Raw genomic sequence first — 17904 nt, 5'->3', positions numbered from 1 at the left:
ACACGACTTTGGGGTGCCAGTGCTACCGACCACTAGTTTCCACCCCGCCCAAGTGACACTTCAACCAGACTCATCACGGCGTGAAAGTTAACCCAGGCCTCATGTTGGTGCCCACTTCCCTTGCTTGAATTCACCCAGCACATAGTTAGCTGCCTTGGCATCAACCTCGGTACGAAGATTCTGGGTTCCATTGTCAGCCGTGCGTATAATATTTGTCAGCGCATCAGCTCTCAAGCCGTTGTGGCACCGATCAGAGAACCGGTGAGAAAGTTACATTGTCTCTTATACTATTACATGATAATATATGCAGAACATATCCTTTATTTTTGTCACTTAAAGCCATACAAAGTCCTATATCATAACCAAAAGCCTCGGCAATCTACGTAGTGCACCCTAAAGAGCTCATCCGTTCTCTGCGCAGCTAAAGGGTTCATCAGTTCGCTGTGCCCCTGTACGTCCCGGACCCGCATAAATAGCTAGCCCGTTCCTTGTCTTTACCCCTTGTCTTTACCCCCCAGTTCTAAATCATGGTTGAAGCAGACGTTACACTCTCCAGTGGTGAGTTTCCACAATCATGGGTCTACGTAGCATGCGATCAACACAAATCATCCAGGCCACACAATGCCCACTCTTGGGCTTGGTGTCTATATGAACGAGGAATGCGCGGAAGCTTGTCAGGTTGCCCTTCAAAACGGTTACCGGTGGGTATTGCAATTTAGTCTCAGTTTCGAAACTCAGTTGGATCATTAGAATGATCGATGGGGCCCGGTACTACGAGAATGAAGTTCAAGTCGCTGTTGGGGTGAAGAAAAGTGGTATTAAGCGCGAAAACGTCTTTATCAGTGAGAACATCTCGTCCGGGAGCTCCTATAAATTGACTTCTCGCCTATCTGGTCCCCCATTGTAGCTTCCAAAGTCATCCACACCGATTTCACCTATGATGGCACGACGGCTGCTCTGAAAGATTCGATCGCGAACCTTGGATCATGCAAGTCTTGTACCTTCCTATTGATTTATATGGCTTACAAGACGGGTACTAGCGTATTATGATTTATACCTGACCCACAGTCCCATTGGAGGTAAGGAAGCCCGTCTTTCCGCTTACAAGGCCCTTTTGGACGGCAAGGCCAGCGGACTGATCAGATCTGTCGGTGTCTCCAATTAGTAGGTATCGTCACACATAGGTACTCTCCCAGCTGACACTAGTCATAGTTCAGCAAAGCACATAGAAGAGATTCGTGAGGCTGGTCTAGAGATGCCTGTTGTGAACCAAATAGAGGTGAGGATTTCTACGATTGGCTCACACAGCCATTGCCAAGAAGCTGAAACTGTCATCAGTTGCATCCGTTCTGCCAACAAAAACCCATCGTCGAATATTGTATCAAGCACAACATCATTGTCCAAGCATATTCCCCTCTTGTGCGCGGTGCTTTCGACAACCCAGTCATTCAGGAACTCTCCGCAAAGGTGACTATATGCTGTATCTGTTTGCGTCATGATGTTTGATGTGTTGCAGTACTCCAAAGATCCTGCTCAAATTCTTGTCAGGTGGTCTTTACAGCGAGGGTGGGTGACGCGATTTGTATTCACTTATCTTCTTATTTGACTCCGCCCAGATTTGTGCCTCTACCCAAATCCTCCCAGCCCGAGCGTATCATATCCAACGGCCAAGTATATGGTTGGAACATTGAAACTGCGGATATGGAAAAGCTTGACGCGCTGGACCGCGGGACGGAGGGCGCAATCACATGGAATCCAGTCGATGCCGATTAAGGAGTCAGGGTCAACCACCTCACAGGCACCTCCTTGTCATCACAAATTGTACGTAGGAATGTACCAATATGAGCGAAGAATACAATTCCATCGTATGCAATATAACAACATTCGAACACAACAGAAAGATACAGCAACCACCACAATAAACAATCGCGGTTTGCTCCGACAGAAGGTTAATAGGAGGTCAACAAGAGAGAAAATCTGTATTGGTAGAGTCTAGAAAATGAGCATACATCGTGACCCCTCACGGTGATCAAGTGCTATGACTGAAGGTCATGAGTCTCCGGCGAATGTCTGACAGGCGTTGTTTTCGTGACGAGAGCAACGCGCGCTTCTGAGCGATGGAAGCATCTTCACTGACCAACTCGTTCATACGCTCAGAGAAGTTGGGCCCAGACGCAACATCAGTCAGTAAGCTCGTGAGAAGGCTCTGCGAAAGTTGTTCCGCCAGGGCGTGGTGGAGAGCATGCTCGATAGTCAGAGGAATATGGTCAATGATGCGCTGCTCGGGGTGATAAATGTGTTGAAATGGAGAGGATAAGCGAGACACACCTTGTAGGCAACATGATAATAGGCTCGAACATCAGCCATCACAACTAGCTCTTCCTGGAAGGAGTCGGGAGGTAACAGACGCGCAAGATCTGATATCCCGAGATTTGCAAACCCTGCCTCTGCAAGGGCCCTCAAAGCCTTGGCCTCGGGCGTCTCCGACGTCGAGTGAACGCGGGATGGAGCGGCTGAATACGAAACAGAAGACTGTTCGGGAACGGTGCGGGCAAACCGTGCTGAAGACTGCGAAACAACCGGTACGGCATACGCCGACGCCCTTGGTGGAGGCCTTGCTGAAGAATCCCGCACCACTTCTGAAGGATATACCGGTACTTCTGAAAGATATCCCACCACTTCTGAAGGAGGTCCCACCTCGTGTGAAGGATATTCCACCTCATCTTCATTATAATCGTTCTCGTAGGACGAGGTTGTTCCATTAGCTTGCGGTAGGCTGCCGGTGGTAGACCCAGACCGCTCTGGTATGGTTTGCACGACCTGCTGCCGAATATGTACGGGGGCCTTGTACTGAGAAGCTCTGTTTCGAACTGTCTTATAACGAGCCAGCCATTTTTCGCGGAGTGTTTGAAGATAATGCGTATTCTGAGTATAATGGGGAGTAGTTTCCAGAGCCAAGGCTGTTTTGACAGCTTCTTGGGCGTGTGCCTTGCAAACACCAACCTGGATTCTAATCAAATCCCTAATGTCACAGACAACTTAAGTCAAGGCGATGGTTGTGAGGAGTCAATGCTTACCCAACATAACCTTCGAGCACTTTGAAGCGTCCAAAATGAATGCTTATGAGTGTGCTAATGACATTATCGAGCACATCATTGATACCAGAGAGGCAGCGCTCAGACGGAGCAACCCAGAGTTTAGTGAATTGAGCAATGAGGTTCGCCTTCGCCTGGTATGGTATGTTGTTCGGTAGCTCCCATGCAATTGCCCTTGGTGATTGGTTGAGCTGCCGTCCAACTGCCACAACAAAATACGAAAACATACTCGTGGATGACCTTGCTGACGTCATATATGCCCATCACTTTCACGCCTGGATCTCGCTCAAAAAGGGTCATCTTCCCCTCAGTATCATCCAGTGGAACATACTCTTCCGGTTTCTCAAAAGGCCTAAAGTCAGGAGCAGTGCCGCGTATATCCCTCTTGAAAATAGCATAGAGCGCACGATTACGCTGCGCAAGACGTTTGTCTTCGTGACTGCCATTCACAAAGCTCTTGAAGACATCGCAGAACGCATTGACGCGTCCTAAAACCTCGATTTGTGGGTCATTTACAAGTGGTGGTGGCAATGCATCGAATTCCTTCATGCATTTGACAAGGAGCTTGTCGATATCTTCTCTGAGACGCGGTAACCTATAAACAAGGTAAGTTATGTTCTAGCGAGCGAGCCAGAAGGTCCACGCACGCTTCCTCGATCAGCTGGATTAGCAGTCGGCTTACATCGGAGACAAAGCCCGGAATTCCAAATCGATGACGGTCGATCACGTCTTTCCAGGGGGACGTCGTATCGAAATATTCAGCAGCACGCCTTTGTGATTCGGCACGAGACAGGTGTTGTGTGCGTTCGGCATCATCAGGAAGACGTACGCAGTAAAATCCGTGCCTCAATGTATGATCCTCCGAACGGCCCTCAATGATTTCTACCCATTTTCGGCGCTGGTTGATAGCTCCAGCACCGAGTGTGTCAGGCTTCGTAAGGACACCTGAATAACTGTGAGTCATTTGATCATAGTGCATTATGGGCGACTTGCCAATCGTTCGCTTTCCGTCTGGGTCTGCGGCCCTGGCGAGACTCATGGATTGTTGATTTTCCATATCGTCTAGGATGGCGCGCATCAGCTTGATTAAAGAGTATTTCGCAGTTCATACACGTACCACTCATAGGAATTGTGGTCAATATGATAGTGTTCTCTTTCTTGGTGTAATGCTCCGCCAAACTTTTCACCAAGGCAACAGTTTCGGCTTCTTCGTTTTGTATCAAGCCTTCATTGCACATTAGATATATGGCCTCAACACCAAATCAGCATGCACTTACCCGGTAAATCATAGAACGACAAGTCGGTTGCATCAGGGTCTTCAATCGAGACGCACACCACATTGCGGGAGAACTTCAAAGTATTTCTGGTGTTCCTGAGTTCTTCAATGGTCTTTGTGTGGAAACTCGAAGAAGGGACGTTCGGGTTCAAAATGGCTGACTGGGCACGACGCAGCCAAATTTCAACTTCATCTTTGTTGGTGATCGTCCGGCCAAATGGCACAGTAGTAGTCCTTGGCAGGTCTCGGCCGTTACTATCGAAGCCCATCCGTAAGGTGATAGAGCAAGACCACGATGTGGCATGACTGGACATTGTACATTCCATAGGGCATCTGCATAGAGTAGCATGAGCACGCCGTCTTGCAGTAACTAATGGTAGCAGGGTCACCTTGTACATGTCCCGCTATCCCTCGGGACATTGATCTTCATCATGATGGACAAAATTAATAACTAAATGAACAAGGAAATTATCTGCCGACGTACCCCACTGACGGCCTCGACAAGTGAACTTTTTCCGGCTAAAATGTTAGATTGAGTATAGCTGTGGTTGCAATGGGAGGCAAGCACAAACCTGATTGGCCACCGATAACGACTACGGATGGTAAGTCGATGAGCGCCTCGGCACTGTAAGAGGTAGCATGAGTAAGTTCTGTAATCAGATCCACAAACACGCACCCCATGGATTTGAGATCAGACATCATCTGCATAAGCTCTCTACGCCTGTGGGCATAGTCGGTGGATGATATGTCAACCCATGTATCTGGAGGGCTTGCGGAACCAGAGAGGGAAGGAAGAGACATTCCATCAGGACTCGACGGATCGACTGATGATGTGGCTTGTCTGCGTCCCAGGCTATTGTGAAATCTGTTCATGGTAGATTGGATGTGGGAAGCGCGTCGCAGGCGACATCTGATTGACCTCTGTTTTTATGCACCGGCGCTTGATCTAAGGTATAAGCGCTTAAGCAGAGATATCGCCTTGAGATGTCGCACACACAGCAACCACAGCGCGTGATCATCTGCTGACAACATTGTTGTGTATTGACAGCTATCAGGGGCTATCCCATCACGTACTACTGCGCAGCTGCAGTAATGCCGCAACCAATCATTCCTGTACCCTAGAAAAGGGTACAGGTATGGGGTAAATTTTCTCTGTCCGCACGATCATACCGGCCCGCCAAAGCATCAAGGCGGTCCGTTTCTCATCCTGATTCAGAATATTTGTCAGCATTGATCGAACCTTCTAGAATTTGTTTTTCGTCGTCTCCTGTATTCTTCGTTGTAGACAACTTATACTCCTCTTTCTCGTCTTCGTTGTTATGGCTTCCGGTTCTGCCTCTGGCGTCAATCAAGCTGCGTCACTCCTTCCACATGTGTCATATGTGATTTCCGATTTTGAGCTTCCAGACGATGGGACGTCTGTTGTGTCCTCGTGTATTTTGCGCAGGTTTTTTGGGTTTTTCGAGGTCTCTCCCGAGCGTTTGCCTATGTGTAATCAATATCCTGCTGGTGTATTGTTGCCTGTGGTAGCACCGCACCTCAGGTTGATTGTGGATAATTTTCCGATGCTTAATCGAGAGCAATATGCTGAGATCGCGAGAGCACATTTCATTTATGTGTCTTCAGCTGATCGAAAGGATCATGTTCGTGACCTGCTTCGTGTACATGTATGTCAAGCTTCTTGTATTTCTAATGCCATTGTATTTAAGCTGCTAAAGTCTGCTAGACGCCATAGTTCCAATCATCTGTTGCCAGGGCCTTTCGAAGAATCATATCGCAAGAGGAATGCTGTGTCGCACCGTACCGCTCGTTCTGCAGCTACTGAATCTCAACGCAAGGACTTGAGGGAAACTGATGCTGATCAACATCGTCATTCTTACGATGCACAGGGTGGATATGTTGTAGACGATCCACATTTTCCCGCTGTACTGTCTTATGACGATAAATTGGATATCATTCGCGAATGGCAACATCAGATGAGTCCTGAATCTTTAAAACGCGGTTGTTGTGCTGTTTGTGCATATAACGTATGCGCCAAAGATCTGCTCTGTGTGGAGGTTGCGAAGATACCGCTGCATTTGTTGTGGAACGATTGTTTACCAGAACATACTCTCCCTCGTACATATGATTTGGAATTGTATGGTCGAGCAATCTTGTATCCGAAAGGGCTTACCAGCTGTTGGTCTTTATCCGAAGTATATATGTGTCGTTCGTGTCATTCAGCTCTAATTTGCAAGTGTCCACATCAACCCATAAATTCTCTTGCTAATTTTCAGTACTACGGGCATGAAAGGCTCCCCACAGATATTCGTGAGGCCTTTACTTCTGCTTCGATTTTCGAGTTGATGCTAATTTCGCATGCGCGGGCTTCTCAAGTGACCCATTTCTACATGTATAAGCCATCTTCGACTCAGTTTTCGGCCGAGGAGGAAGTTTCTCAGCGATATAACAAGGGAAATGTGGCAGTCAGGCCACAGAATTCAACTGAACTACGCAATCTTTTGCCACCAAGTGGAGACGAACTGCGCGATGCTATGTGCGTGATATTTTCGGGCCAAAAACAAATCCCATCGCGTGAGACTGTTAAAAAATTGCGTCCTGTGCTGGTCACGAAGAGTAGAGTCCAGAAATTGATCGGCTTTTTAATCGACAACAATCCGTGGTATCAGCGTAGTGGTGTAGTATATAGTCAAGTGAATATGGATGCATTGTTCGAAGAGATTGATCGTGACGTGGACACAGGTGTGCCACGTGCGCTGGCGATTTGCCATTTGCCCTCGGAGAATCGAGAGACGACTGACGAAGGATTCAGTTCTCGTGACGCTGATGAAACTCACAATGGTGATGTGGAAGTCGGTGATATAGTTATGGAGTCTGTTGGCTATACCGAAGGTGATCATTCTTCAATTAGCAGAGAGAAGATGAAGTTGCATGCACTTGCCTATGTTTTGGATCACAAACAATTTCTCTTGTCACGCACAGGTGGCAAATTCGTGGCTGATAACGATCCCGGACTCATGTCTTATTTGTTCCCTCATTTAGACCCATGGGATATCGGTGGGTTTTTTCATACTGGCCGAACTGAACAGCAATACATTTCTATGCAGCAGCAAGTGAGAAATCTCGTTTGTCAAGATGACTCACCTTTTAGATCTGATCCCCATTTTGCTTTCGTATGCTGGAACATGATTCAGAAAAGAGAAGTTAGTTTGAATACTACATTTCGGATCAACTCATCTTCACAATGAGGCTTAGCTAAAGAATTGAAGGAGATCGCACCTTCGTTGACAACATTAGCTGATAAGTGGAATAATTCGGTGAACCACAAACCGTCTACTACAGAGGAGAAAAAGGCTGTTCGAATTCTACGATGCTTACAAGCGTCAACGAAATCGGTGAGAGGCAGCGTGGGATATAAGTTATGCCGCCGCAATGAGATTCGATCTTTAATCAAAAAATTTTGCACACCTGCGTTATTTGTTACCATCAACCCACATGATTTAACAAGCAGTGTGGTTCCGACTATTAGTGGTATTGATTTAGAGGATTGGTCTACAATGTCGTACTTTGATAGGGCTAAAATTGTTGCAAGTCGGCCTGATGCGGCTGCTATTGCGTTCGATTTGCAAGTTCGGGCTTTTATTGACATCATCTTGAAATATAAGCATGGTCCTGGAATATTTGGACATTGTAAGGCATATTATGGGATGGTAGAGGCTCAAGGGAGAGGTACCTTACATTGTCATTTTTTGCTGTGGATTGCAGGCAATCCGAGTCCGCAGGAACTTCGAGACCGGATGGCGAATGAAGACGGTTTCAAAGAAAAAATGTTTGCTTGGTTAGAGAGTATCATTAGTTGTGAACTTCCAAACGATACTGGCCGTGTATTTGAGACGAGTCCTCAGGATGCAAAGAAACCGAAGAGAAGTTCAGAAGAAATCGATCCTCGGTTGGAGATTCTTCCACAAATTGCAGAGTTAGATGAACAATCTTTTGCACATGAATTTAGAGAGTTTCTGACACGTTTGGCGATAGAGTGTAACTGGCACGTTCACAACGATACATGCTACAAGCATATTAAAACGGGCGAAAAGCGTGGCGATGCAAACTGCAGAATGCGTCTTGATGGTTCTTTGCAGGACATTACGACGATTGATGTTGATTCAGGTTCAATTGAGTTACGACGATGGCGGGGAAGGATCAATAATTATACGGACCTTATCTTGTTTCTATTGCAGTGTAACACAGACACACAATTTATAGGTTCGGGCGAAGCTGCGAAGGCCGCAGTATTTTATATAACAGAATATATTACAAAAGGCAATCTCCCAATGTATGTTGGCCTGCAGGCCTTGAATTATGCAACCCAAATGCACGAGACAAACTTTCAGAATTCAGAAGATGTCAGTGAAGAACGTAAAAATCGAAGTCTGATAACTAAAACTGTCAATGCGATGATGGGACAACAGGAAATCTCACATCAACAGGTTATGAGCTATCTTGTTGGCGGTGGAGATTTTTACTCCAGCCATACTTTTCAGACGGTGAAGTGGTACGAGTTTCTTCATGCTGCTGAAAGGATCGACCGAGAAAGAGACTCTGTTGCCAATGTAGAGGAATCGTCAGAGGAAGACGACACTTTACTACATGAAGAGCAGGTTACGGTCAATGTCATGCCAGATGCAATTGAATTTACCAGCGATATTGAAGACTATGCGTTTCGTCCCACAAGTGAAAGTCGATTCGCGGATTTGTGTCTGTGGGAATTCGTAGAAAAGACCATGAAAGAGCGTGGTGATGTATCTTTGGATGACGCACCTGATATTTTAAATTCTGACAGTGAAGTGCCTCGTTCCATTTCTCCGAAAAAAGGAACCAGGCATAAGCTTTTGCGAGCAAAGTTTTCAGAGCAACATAGTCAGTATAAATCTCATATATTGCGAATGAGAAGAACACCCGTAGTACCAGTTTTGTTGGGAGACGCAATACCACGGCCAGATGGTGCTGAAGAAGATTATGAGAAATATTGCCGATGTATGATGATTTTGTTCAAACCATGGCGCAAACTAATGTCTTTGAAAGGTGACAACATGACATGGATTGAATCATTTGAGGCTGAGACATTTTCACCCATGATTACCGCTGTGATTCGTAACATGAATGTGGAGAAAGAATGTAAGGATGCTCGAGACGCACATGCTATATTAGTAAGGGAACAACGTGCTAAGCCCAACATTTTCGGTTGCAATGGTACAGAACAAGATGGTGGTCCAATTGATATGTCGGCATTCGATGAAGCATTATTGGCTGATACGTCGCTTGATCCGGATGAAGAAGAGCGCCAAGTGGTGGATGGAGAATCTAATTTGCAAACTATCGTTGATGTTGATAAAAATGCGGGTGATATTGAGACTTGCCTTAGAGCTGGCAAGGATGGTGGATTGTTTGGACTTTCAGAGCCATCAATAACAGCTAAAACTACATGCGATGCCAGCACAACAGAACTCTTGACGGACAGTAATCGAGGACGTGTCAAGGAATTTGCAAGCATTATGAAAGCTGCGAAAAAGCGAAAGAGACCAATAGACATTGGTTCTGGAGATGCAGAAGTGAAACGTGCACGATTGAACCAGGCTGAGGATGATCCGAACATCAGTTTTCGACAAATGGAAGACCACGCTGAAATCACCTCAGTATATTATAAGCCGGAGATGACAGATGGTGAGCGGGAGAAGATTTTAACTGAGATTATTGAAGAGTTTAAACTCTCTGAAAACACCGAGCAGGAGATGTGTTTGAGAATAATTGGCGAGCATTTTATCCGTGGTGAAGTGAAACAGCTTCTTATGTTTATTACTGGCATTGGAGGCTCGGGGAAAAGCCATGTGATCTGTGCAACTGTTGAATTGTTTAGAAGATGTGGGGCTCCCGAGAAATTGACACTGAGCGCACCTACCAGAAGTGCAGCTGTATTGATCGATGGCTACACAATTCATGCTTTGACATTTTTGCCAAAACGCCACGCACCTATCAAACAACATGATCTTGAATACATATGGCGAACCGTGGAATATCTTATTTTGGACGAGACCTCGTTGATGTCGGCGGAATTACTGAGCCAAGTGTCGCATCGAATCTGTCAGGCTAAATCCTGGGATGAGACGGCGAGGAATAAACCATTTGGCGGTGTTAATGTCATCTTCGCCGGAGATTTTGGGCAATTGCGTCCACCTAAGTCCAATGCATTGTATAGCTACAAACTTGTCAACCAATTGGGCCCTGGGACAACACAAACTATGAAGGGTCAGACGGCGTTGCACGGTGCCTTTTTATGGCGTCAAGTCGACGTAGTAGTAGAATTGAAACAGAATTGGCGGGCAAAGGACGATTCTGAATTTATCGCGATGTTAAGTCGCATTCGATTGGATAAAGTAAGAAAAATTACCCTGGACGACAAACATCCAAGTGATTATGATGCATTGAAAAAGCGGTTACTGAGCGAGATCAAAATTCGATCGCCTGAGCAATTTATAGGTTTTAAAGACGCGCCTGTAATTGTTACCCGCAAGTATCTGAGAGACGCTATTAATGAAACAAAGGCTCGAGCGTTTGCCGCACAAATAGGTCAGCAATATCATGTATATCTCGCAAAAGACAAAATTGGCGGCAAATCACTGGTGAAGGATCAGCAACATCGGCTATGGAAGTTGCCAACAACAAATACGAACGATTCACTTGGTGGGCTGCCCCTCATTCCTGGCATGCCAATCATGATCACAGAGAACGCTGCTACAAGCTGTAAAATTGTCAATGGGAGTAGAGGCATATCGCAGTCGATCACGTATGAGAATGATGAAGACAATAATCGCTTCCCGGTGTGTGCGCTTGTTGAAATCCAAGACAGTACATTGCATATCCCTGGCCTGGGAAACAGTGTTGTTCCTATCTTGCCAATCACGAGCAGTTTTACATTTCCTACAGGTGAGAAAAATGTCAATGTACGGCGCACTCAGTTACCAATGTTGCCTGGCTGGTCATTTACTGATTTTAAAGTGCAAGGGAGCTATTTACCGAAAGTCATTGTTGATTTGACAGGCACAAGGTCACTTCAGAGCATTTATGTTATGCTGTCACGGGCTTCAAAACTAGAAAATGTGGCTATATTGCGTTGGTTCTCTTCCCGAAATCTGCATGGGGAGTTGCAAGGTGATGCTCGACAAGAGCTCCAACGTCTTCAATACGTAGAGGCGACTACTCGTGCGAAGTACTTACAAAAACATATCATGCAGATCTGATTAAAATATGGATATGTTAGTGTAATCCGCGTAACCTGCAGACACATGCGGTTATGATTTAACGGAAAACAGATACATACAGCGGTGATGCTCTCAGAGAGGAGAGATCCTTATCGGACGAAGCCTAAAGGTCAATGACATTAAAATTCATGGCTGATAAGAGACTGGAGTGAGCAAGTTGAAAGCAAGTAAGAGTCGAAAATGACTGACCAGGATGCGCAAGATCACAAAAGATACACAAGGTGCATCAGGCAAAACCAGAAGATATATAGAATAAGTAGGTGTTGACGAGGAAGGTAGTTCAAGTCGATTGCCCGGATTACAAAGAAACTAGCCATTCGACTGTTTACTCTGAAAGCCAGGCTAGCAGCAGGAAATGTATATTGATGAGGAAAGTAATTGATTTCCCGGATGTCAGAGAAATCAGAGAAATCATGAATTCCACTGTTTACCCTAACAGCCAGGCTAGCAGCTGTCTTTCTGGCCGGATGAGATTGCTCTCTAGCGAGGGCGGAAATGCCTTGATGTTATGATACAAATGCATGAGTATTTATATGGGCTGCATCAGCGATAATATATAATGCTGTTGAGTGAATTTGTCAAGCGACATACCTCATGTTGACAGATTGTGACTGCCGATGGGAGAAAAAAGGAGGAAACTGCGGCGCGACCTACCCGGGTTCCCAATAGAACGGTGTGAAATAAACTATATTGTCTCTGATGGATCAATGCTTTTTGATAAACATGGAAACATATTCACTTGCGTACCCACAGACGATTGCAAAGGTATTGAGTCTGACATGCTAGTATTGGAAAGCGGCCACGGTTGGCCAAGGGCGATTTTCCAATCTGGAACAACTGATAATCTTTTACGAGAATCATCACACGAGGAATGTAATAGTGTCAGGGATGTGTGCATGATCAAATGAAGAGAAACGCTCCTTCAAGAGTGCTTAAGCTCAGTTCTCGCAATCGTAATCACTGACCCACCTACCTGACCATGATGTATTACGCCACCATCAACCAGAGAGAGCGCCATTTCACATACAAAATGCAGTTGACGATAAAAATGCGATACGGTTGGGAAAGTGGGGGACATCAGTAAATGTTTGACAGATTATACACCCAGATCAATCAATCTTTATTGGCGCCCGTTTCACCAGGTATCGGCCAGACGTTAGCCACCATGTTGCGACACAACACAGTCCCATCCCGACTCCATGCGCTACATAAGATATGACGACTGGGATGGGTTGCGATGCAGGTAAGCAAAGAGTAAGCTGTAAGCTGTAAATGATATCTCGGCCTTGGTTGAGAAGCCTTTGCTTGGTCATTCCGTGCATATCGCGCCGTATGCAATGGATGTTAACGTTCAAAGTCAAAACGGTTCAAGTCTGTTATGAACTGTAGAATCCGTGCTCTGTCATAGCATAGCAATATTAGTGGCGATGAGCATACGTCGACATGATTAATGCTATCACTTACATACAAATCATTGAAGTTCGAACGTTCCATGAACTGTTCAACGATCAATCGATCACGAATCGTTTCGTCATTCGGCGGTCATGTCGGGAAATTCCAGGTAGGCGGTGGTGATGTGAGCAGTTTTATGTCTGTTAAAGAAGATCGACGTGTATTGTGCGGCGTAGATTATCCGGACCGCTAGGTTGATTATGTTTGCGTATACCAGAGAGACGTCACCGAAACCCGAGGTGTAAAATCCGATTGCAGAAAGAATGAATACGACGGGAAAACCAACGAGCCATCTTATCATTTGAATCAGGTTAAGATAAATTGTCATGGATGGAGTACATACCTGCTTTATCTTCGAAGATCTTGAGACGTTGCGATGCTTGAGAAGAAAGCTTCAAGTACACCATTGATCGCGAGGGCAGGAATATACCAAACCCAAGCTGCGAGAACTTTCGGGGCGCTTGTTGACAGGTACTGGGACGGGAGCAACAACAAGGTGTGCACCAGTCGACGTGAATTTTGCCTCAGCCGTGGGGCACAAAATTCTTGAAAAGTTGACTCGACATATTTCCTCCAGAAGTTGAAAAAATATTCGTGCAACCACAGAACCTGCACACAAAATGGGCCATCACTATGCATGTAATACCCCAGCATGGAATGGTACGCACCATAGTTCACGGCGATCGCGTATCCTCCTTGATCCTCCAAATCGCTCCACCAAGACAATATAATCTTGTCTCCCTCTGTCAAGATATGTTTGACAAGGGATTACCCAGTCATGGTCAAAGACAAATATAGACTGCTAACGTCAAAGTATTGCAAGGCAATGCGATAGAATGTCGATCTGACAGTCGTGATCAGCGAATTAACTCTTGAACAAGTGGATGAGCTCACCTAGAAGCAGCCACATCAGATGACTGTCGTGCAGGAAGACGCGTCGGCCAGAAGGCGGGATAACCCATCTGATACACGTAACTAAAAAATACCACAACGCTGTATGCAAGTTGGCCTAGCGCAAAAGCCACGAGCGCAAATTCCCAAAATTCTGGTCTGGTCGAGTCGTATAGGAGGACAAGATAAGTGACCAAGGTCTTGCATGTTATCCCGAGACCTTCAGCTCTTACTCTAGCTCCAGTGCGAACTTCACCCATGGCCCTGGCAGGTTGAGAGAGAAACATGTGCCACTGATATTCTCTACATACCGATTATGCATGGGTTAGTAGCACTTGAAGTCCACGAGGAGCGTACTTTGGGTATGTATATGCTTACGTCGTTGATCTTGTGGTGAGTAGTGTTCAATTTCTGCCCACAATCCAACTTATGCATATGTGGGCGCTTGTATACGCTGCTTGTTCTCTCTGTTTTACCACGACGGTTACGGCTTAGATCTCAGGTGGTTTTCTCATCATCACTGCCTCCATACGTAACTATGACTCCAACAACGTGAACCCCCAGTAACATTGTACTTTGTGCTTGTATTACTGACACGTCGTTTCGCAGCATTTTTGGCGCCAAGCGTCTCATCGGTGGCATATCTTCCTGCGAGTCCGGAGGCCCATTTCCCCAGTACCCGCACTTTTCCAGCTGGTCTCCGATGTCGACTTTTCCTGCTCTGGCACACCTTCTGTAGGTGCACCAGTCACGGTGGGCTTGTTGCTGCACAGAGGCGCCTTTTGTAGGTGTATCTGCGCATCACAGTGGCAGCGAAACTCATTTCCTTCCTAGCATTTCGGGCCAGTGGGTACCACCACTGAATTTGCTCTAATTAGACATGTGACATGCAGCAAATCACTGAAACGTAGGCCCTTCCGGTCATTTTACTCCACGACCATGTCTTTTAGAAAGATCGACATCGATGTTATTCAACTTACAAGAGTATGAGGATGCCAGGCTGGGGTGATGTGAATAGAAGCGTGCTCTTGGGGTGGCATGAAAAGGTGCGTCTGGGGTTTGCTTCATACATGAACTTCCTGACCATAAATTTGCAGCTGACAGAAGTTGCTGGCACTGGCTGTATCGTACGAGTAATGATTGATCGAAGAACAGTATGAAAAAGCATACCGCCACTGCTAAAGCATCAGGCATGTTTGTCTTTCAACTGCACGGGAGAATCAGAATCTCCAAACATTCCAATTGACATGGACGTCTACTCAAACAACAAGACCTCATAACGTTTCAAACTCTGCTACGAATTCGACTACAAATACATTTACAAAGAACGTCGCAATGTTACATCATGATCAAGGCTAGTGTTGATACAGTCACTGTTGGCCAGTACGGTGAGTCAGATCCCTGGCAGAAAGGCGCTAAAACTTACGCTAAATAGACCCGGCGCTCAGTCAATAAAATCTTCTTCTGTCAGAATGCGGCCATTGAGCATCTTTCCGAGGTGAGTTGGCAAATACCCCATGCCTTTCCTCCTCATTCTGAACAACTCCTTCAGTGGCGGAAGCTGGGATTGCTTGAATGAGCACGATGCTCTCGCAGAAGGGCGATTCTCCTCGCTGATGAACCCGTCGCTGTCGGCTATCAACTCCTCATTCCCTAGATCTGGTGCGTTGAGCCCTAAGAAACTGCAAGTGCGGAGATACATCTTGTAACTGGAGAAATAGAGCTGGCCAGCAAAAAGGTTGAGCCGGCAAATCAGCGATTCCGATGATATCGACTGTGGTGCCGAAGGATACAAACGGTCGCACCATAGTGCTAAGTGTCTCCCAGATCAATGTAGTTCAAAAATCTAACTCGCAAGAGGTGAGCATCACAGTTTGACGCACAGATACAGATATTGATGTTTCATAATATAGCAGCGTCAACCACAAAATAAACTATCGAATTCAGACGCTACTATCATGTATTCCTGCTGCAGTACGTGCCATAGACAAAATTTCAGTATACTCAAGCCGTTACTAACATATAAGATACGGTTTCTTCCTTGTTTCCATCAGCACACTCGAAACCTCCAAGGCACCAAGCCATAACCCGCAAGTCCTGGCATGTTATCGAAGTATCTCCCAATGTTTCCTTCGGCCCGAAATCCCATTTCAACACTTCGTCGTCCACTGTGCTTCTCGTCTTGTGAGGACAATAACCGCTCTTTTTGTGGTCCTCCTTATTTTCTTCGCAGTCATGATCCCCAAGACAGAATGGATCGGCGCTGATTTTGAACCCTCGCCTGATGTATTTCATCAAGACATCCACGGTACGAAGATTGGTCTTGGCACAGACATACATCTGGGGATTGACGAAGCTCATGTTTGCAGTTGTCCACCGCGGATACAAACAAACGATGGATCGTGCTGTGACGTAGTTCATCACAGCTGTGCTGTGGAATTGGAGGATGGGTGTGATTGCGCATGTCCAGTGGGTAATGATGATGTCTACCTTCTTCTCTCCTTTCGCCAGTTTGATAATTTTAGATATAGCGGAACTGTCGTATTCTGGTTTTTTCACCACATCTTGCTTGCTAACGTACCCTTCGTTTTCTTTGAAGTGTTTCACTACTTCTGCTTCAAATGGCTCTGTCACATAGAAATCCAAGTCCTGGGTCATGACGGCTTCAGCTTCTGCTTGGACCAGGCAGAGAGCGCTTGACCCCGACACCAGTGACCCAGTGCAATCCAAAACTTTGATGAGGGCATCGACGTCATGGACGTATGCTCTGAATAATCCTGCGCGATGTTTCGCGATATATTCAGTGATTCCCTCTTGATTCTCGATTCTGGTTTGCGCAAACGACATAAGATCTGGGAGTGTCATATTCTCTAGGATGATTTTTTGGACTTCAGGACTGAGTACGCCAATGGATCCATTGCCTTGCTGCATATTGATGTGTTTGGGCGATACAGAATATGAAGTGAGTTGCGTGAACGTTTGAAAATATGTTGACGCTATGAACTATCTTACAGGCCCCTATACTCGGACTCTCAAAATGCGAATTCACAGCATGATGCTGAACACTTTCGATGGACAATTCCTGTCACGCTTGCACGCGAAACTAAGGTTTGTGAAAATTCAAGACAGTACGTTCTCTTCATATATCATACAGTGCGATCATACTAAAGTCCTTTGTGCTTAGCGTCATTGACATCGTTTTGGCCTTAAGTTGATGAACCTTCATGAACTTGTTCAAAAGGACGCAATTTATGTTTCATACTTTATAATGTTTCATTTTCAGTATCGTTCTGTTTGGACGAGATCGATGATCTGACTTACAGATCAACAGATTTGATAACTGCCATGTAGTCTTCCTTCTCGACGCTTGTCATTACCTTGTCAATCGTTTTGAAGGCGAGATATGGGCACCTATCAGTTCCGTGTAATTTGTGGTCGTAAAGGACTATGAGTTGGAATTCGGCGTCATTTGTCTCTTTATCGCCACGGAACGTGATTCTGCACTGCTTGATTTCGGCTTCAGAGCAAAAATATTTGCTTCCTTTGGTCCGAAGATCTTGGAGTTTGAGAAGACCGGGTTCAATGTCTAGATCCACGAAGCCATTATCCGGCGAAAACGAGACTAAACATGCACTGATGGTAGTAAGTTGATCGGACATTGCGGGTGTTTTTTTTGGGGGGAATGGGGCGATTCATTATTCATTCACAGACATCTTAAATACGATTCAGATTATCCCAAGTACTCGGAAATCAATAGAATTGTCGAAAGCCCCTACCGGACGTCTCACTCAAACTCCGAGTCGCATATCTCATTTAAATGTATATCAAATAATCGCATCAGGTAGGGCCCAATTGGATATTGCTGGATTGCGTA

The 17904-nt window shown here is 45.7% G+C and overlaps 10 protein-coding genes across 10 annotated transcripts; 5 read left to right on the top strand and 5 right to left on the bottom strand.

Moving 5' to 3' along the window:
- The first annotated feature begins 249 nt into the window (after positions 1-249).
- Positions 250-2013, top strand: DEU56DRAFT_86845 (NADP-dependent oxidoreductase domain-containing protein). Its single transcript, XM_041355488.1, has 9 exons — positions 250-558; positions 614-701; positions 751-842; positions 908-988; positions 1041-1164; positions 1213-1279; positions 1339-1467; positions 1517-1566; positions 1617-2013. Exons 1-9 carry the CDS (start codon positions 528-530, stop codon positions 1771-1773), a joined length of 819 nt encoding a protein of 272 aa, XP_041212288.1. The 5' UTR covers positions 250-527; the 3' UTR covers positions 1774-2013.
- A 16-nt stretch (positions 2014-2029) lies between these two features.
- On the bottom strand, positions 2030-5172 carry DEU56DRAFT_730074 (P-loop containing nucleoside triphosphate hydrolase protein; the record flags this gene model as incomplete). Its single annotated transcript, XM_041348141.1, has 13 exons — positions 2030-2278; positions 2329-2481; positions 2818-3022; positions 3078-3269; positions 3325-3690; positions 3743-4048; positions 4085-4157; positions 4213-4320; positions 4373-4704; positions 4761-4795; positions 4856-4890; positions 4944-4996; positions 5048-5172. 13 exons carry the CDS (start codon positions 5170-5172, stop codon positions 2030-2032), a joined length of 2232 nt encoding a protein of 743 aa, XP_041212287.1.
- A 1589-nt stretch (positions 5173-6761) lies between these two features.
- Positions 6762-8179, top strand: DEU56DRAFT_926810 (uncharacterized protein; the record flags this gene model as incomplete). The annotated part of the gene is made up of 4 exons (XM_041358594.1): positions 6762-7544; positions 7566-7578; positions 7621-7843; positions 8137-8179. The coding sequence occupies 4 exons, from the start codon at positions 6762-6764 to the stop codon at positions 8177-8179; spliced, it is 1062 nt and encodes a 353-aa protein (XP_041212286.1).
- Positions 8180-9314: 1135 nt separating this feature from the next.
- DEU56DRAFT_696604 (uncharacterized protein) lies at positions 9315-9611 on the top strand (the record flags this gene model as incomplete). Its single annotated transcript, XM_041347232.1, has 1 exon — positions 9315-9611. A coding segment is annotated over one exon (297 nt), but the record flags the coding sequence as incomplete, so codon positions are not given.
- Positions 9612-10082: 471 nt separating this feature from the next.
- On the top strand, positions 10083-10388 carry DEU56DRAFT_729839 (uncharacterized protein; the record flags this gene model as incomplete). Its single annotated transcript, XM_041348125.1, has 1 exon — positions 10083-10388. A coding segment is annotated over one exon (306 nt), but the record flags the coding sequence as incomplete, so codon positions are not given.
- A 279-nt stretch (positions 10389-10667) lies between these two features.
- DEU56DRAFT_729783 (uncharacterized protein) lies at positions 10668-11666 on the top strand (the record flags this gene model as incomplete). The annotated part of the gene is made up of 1 exon (XM_041348120.1): positions 10668-11666. The coding sequence occupies one exon, from the start codon at positions 10668-10670 to the stop codon at positions 11664-11666; it is 999 nt and encodes a 332-aa protein (XP_041212283.1).
- A 2178-nt stretch (positions 11667-13844) lies between these two features.
- Positions 13845-14364, bottom strand: DEU56DRAFT_86752 (uncharacterized protein). Its single transcript, XM_041355432.1, has 2 exons — positions 14034-14364; positions 13845-13983 (listed from the first exon to the last, which is right to left on the bottom strand). Exons 1-2 carry the CDS (start codon positions 14315-14317, stop codon positions 13908-13910), a joined length of 360 nt encoding a protein of 119 aa, XP_041212282.1. The 5' UTR covers positions 14318-14364; the 3' UTR covers positions 13845-13907.
- Positions 14365-15456: 1092 nt separating this feature from the next.
- DEU56DRAFT_782978 (uncharacterized protein) lies at positions 15457-15820 on the bottom strand. The gene is made up of 2 exons (XM_041352129.1): positions 15583-15820; positions 15457-15528 (listed from the first exon to the last, which is right to left on the bottom strand). Exons 1-2 carry the CDS (start codon positions 15730-15732, stop codon positions 15475-15477), a joined length of 204 nt encoding a protein of 67 aa, XP_041212281.1. The 5' UTR covers positions 15733-15820; the 3' UTR covers positions 15457-15474.
- Positions 15821-16283: 463 nt separating this feature from the next.
- Positions 16284-16763, bottom strand: DEU56DRAFT_712029 (uncharacterized protein; the record flags this gene model as incomplete). The annotated part of the gene is made up of 1 exon (XM_041347521.1): positions 16284-16763. A coding segment is annotated over one exon (480 nt), but the record flags the coding sequence as incomplete, so codon positions are not given.
- A 473-nt stretch (positions 16764-17236) lies between these two features.
- DEU56DRAFT_909234 (uncharacterized protein) lies at positions 17237-17689 on the bottom strand (the record flags this gene model as incomplete). Its single annotated transcript, XM_041357087.1, has 2 exons — positions 17237-17291; positions 17352-17689. The coding sequence occupies 2 exons, from the start codon at positions 17687-17689 to the stop codon at positions 17237-17239; spliced, it is 393 nt and encodes a 130-aa protein (XP_041212279.1).
- Between the last annotated feature and the right edge of the window lie 215 nt (positions 17690-17904).

This window comes from Suillus clintonianus (assembly GCF_016758775.1).
Source record: "Suillus clintonianus strain FC179 chromosome Unknown DEU56scaffold_12, whole genome shotgun sequence".
NCBI classification, from domain to species: Eukaryota; Fungi; Basidiomycota; class Agaricomycetes; order Boletales; family Suillaceae; genus Suillus; species Suillus clintonianus.
The sequence above is the reverse complement of the archived record's forward strand: the minus strand, read 5'-3'. Positions and strand labels throughout refer to the sequence as shown.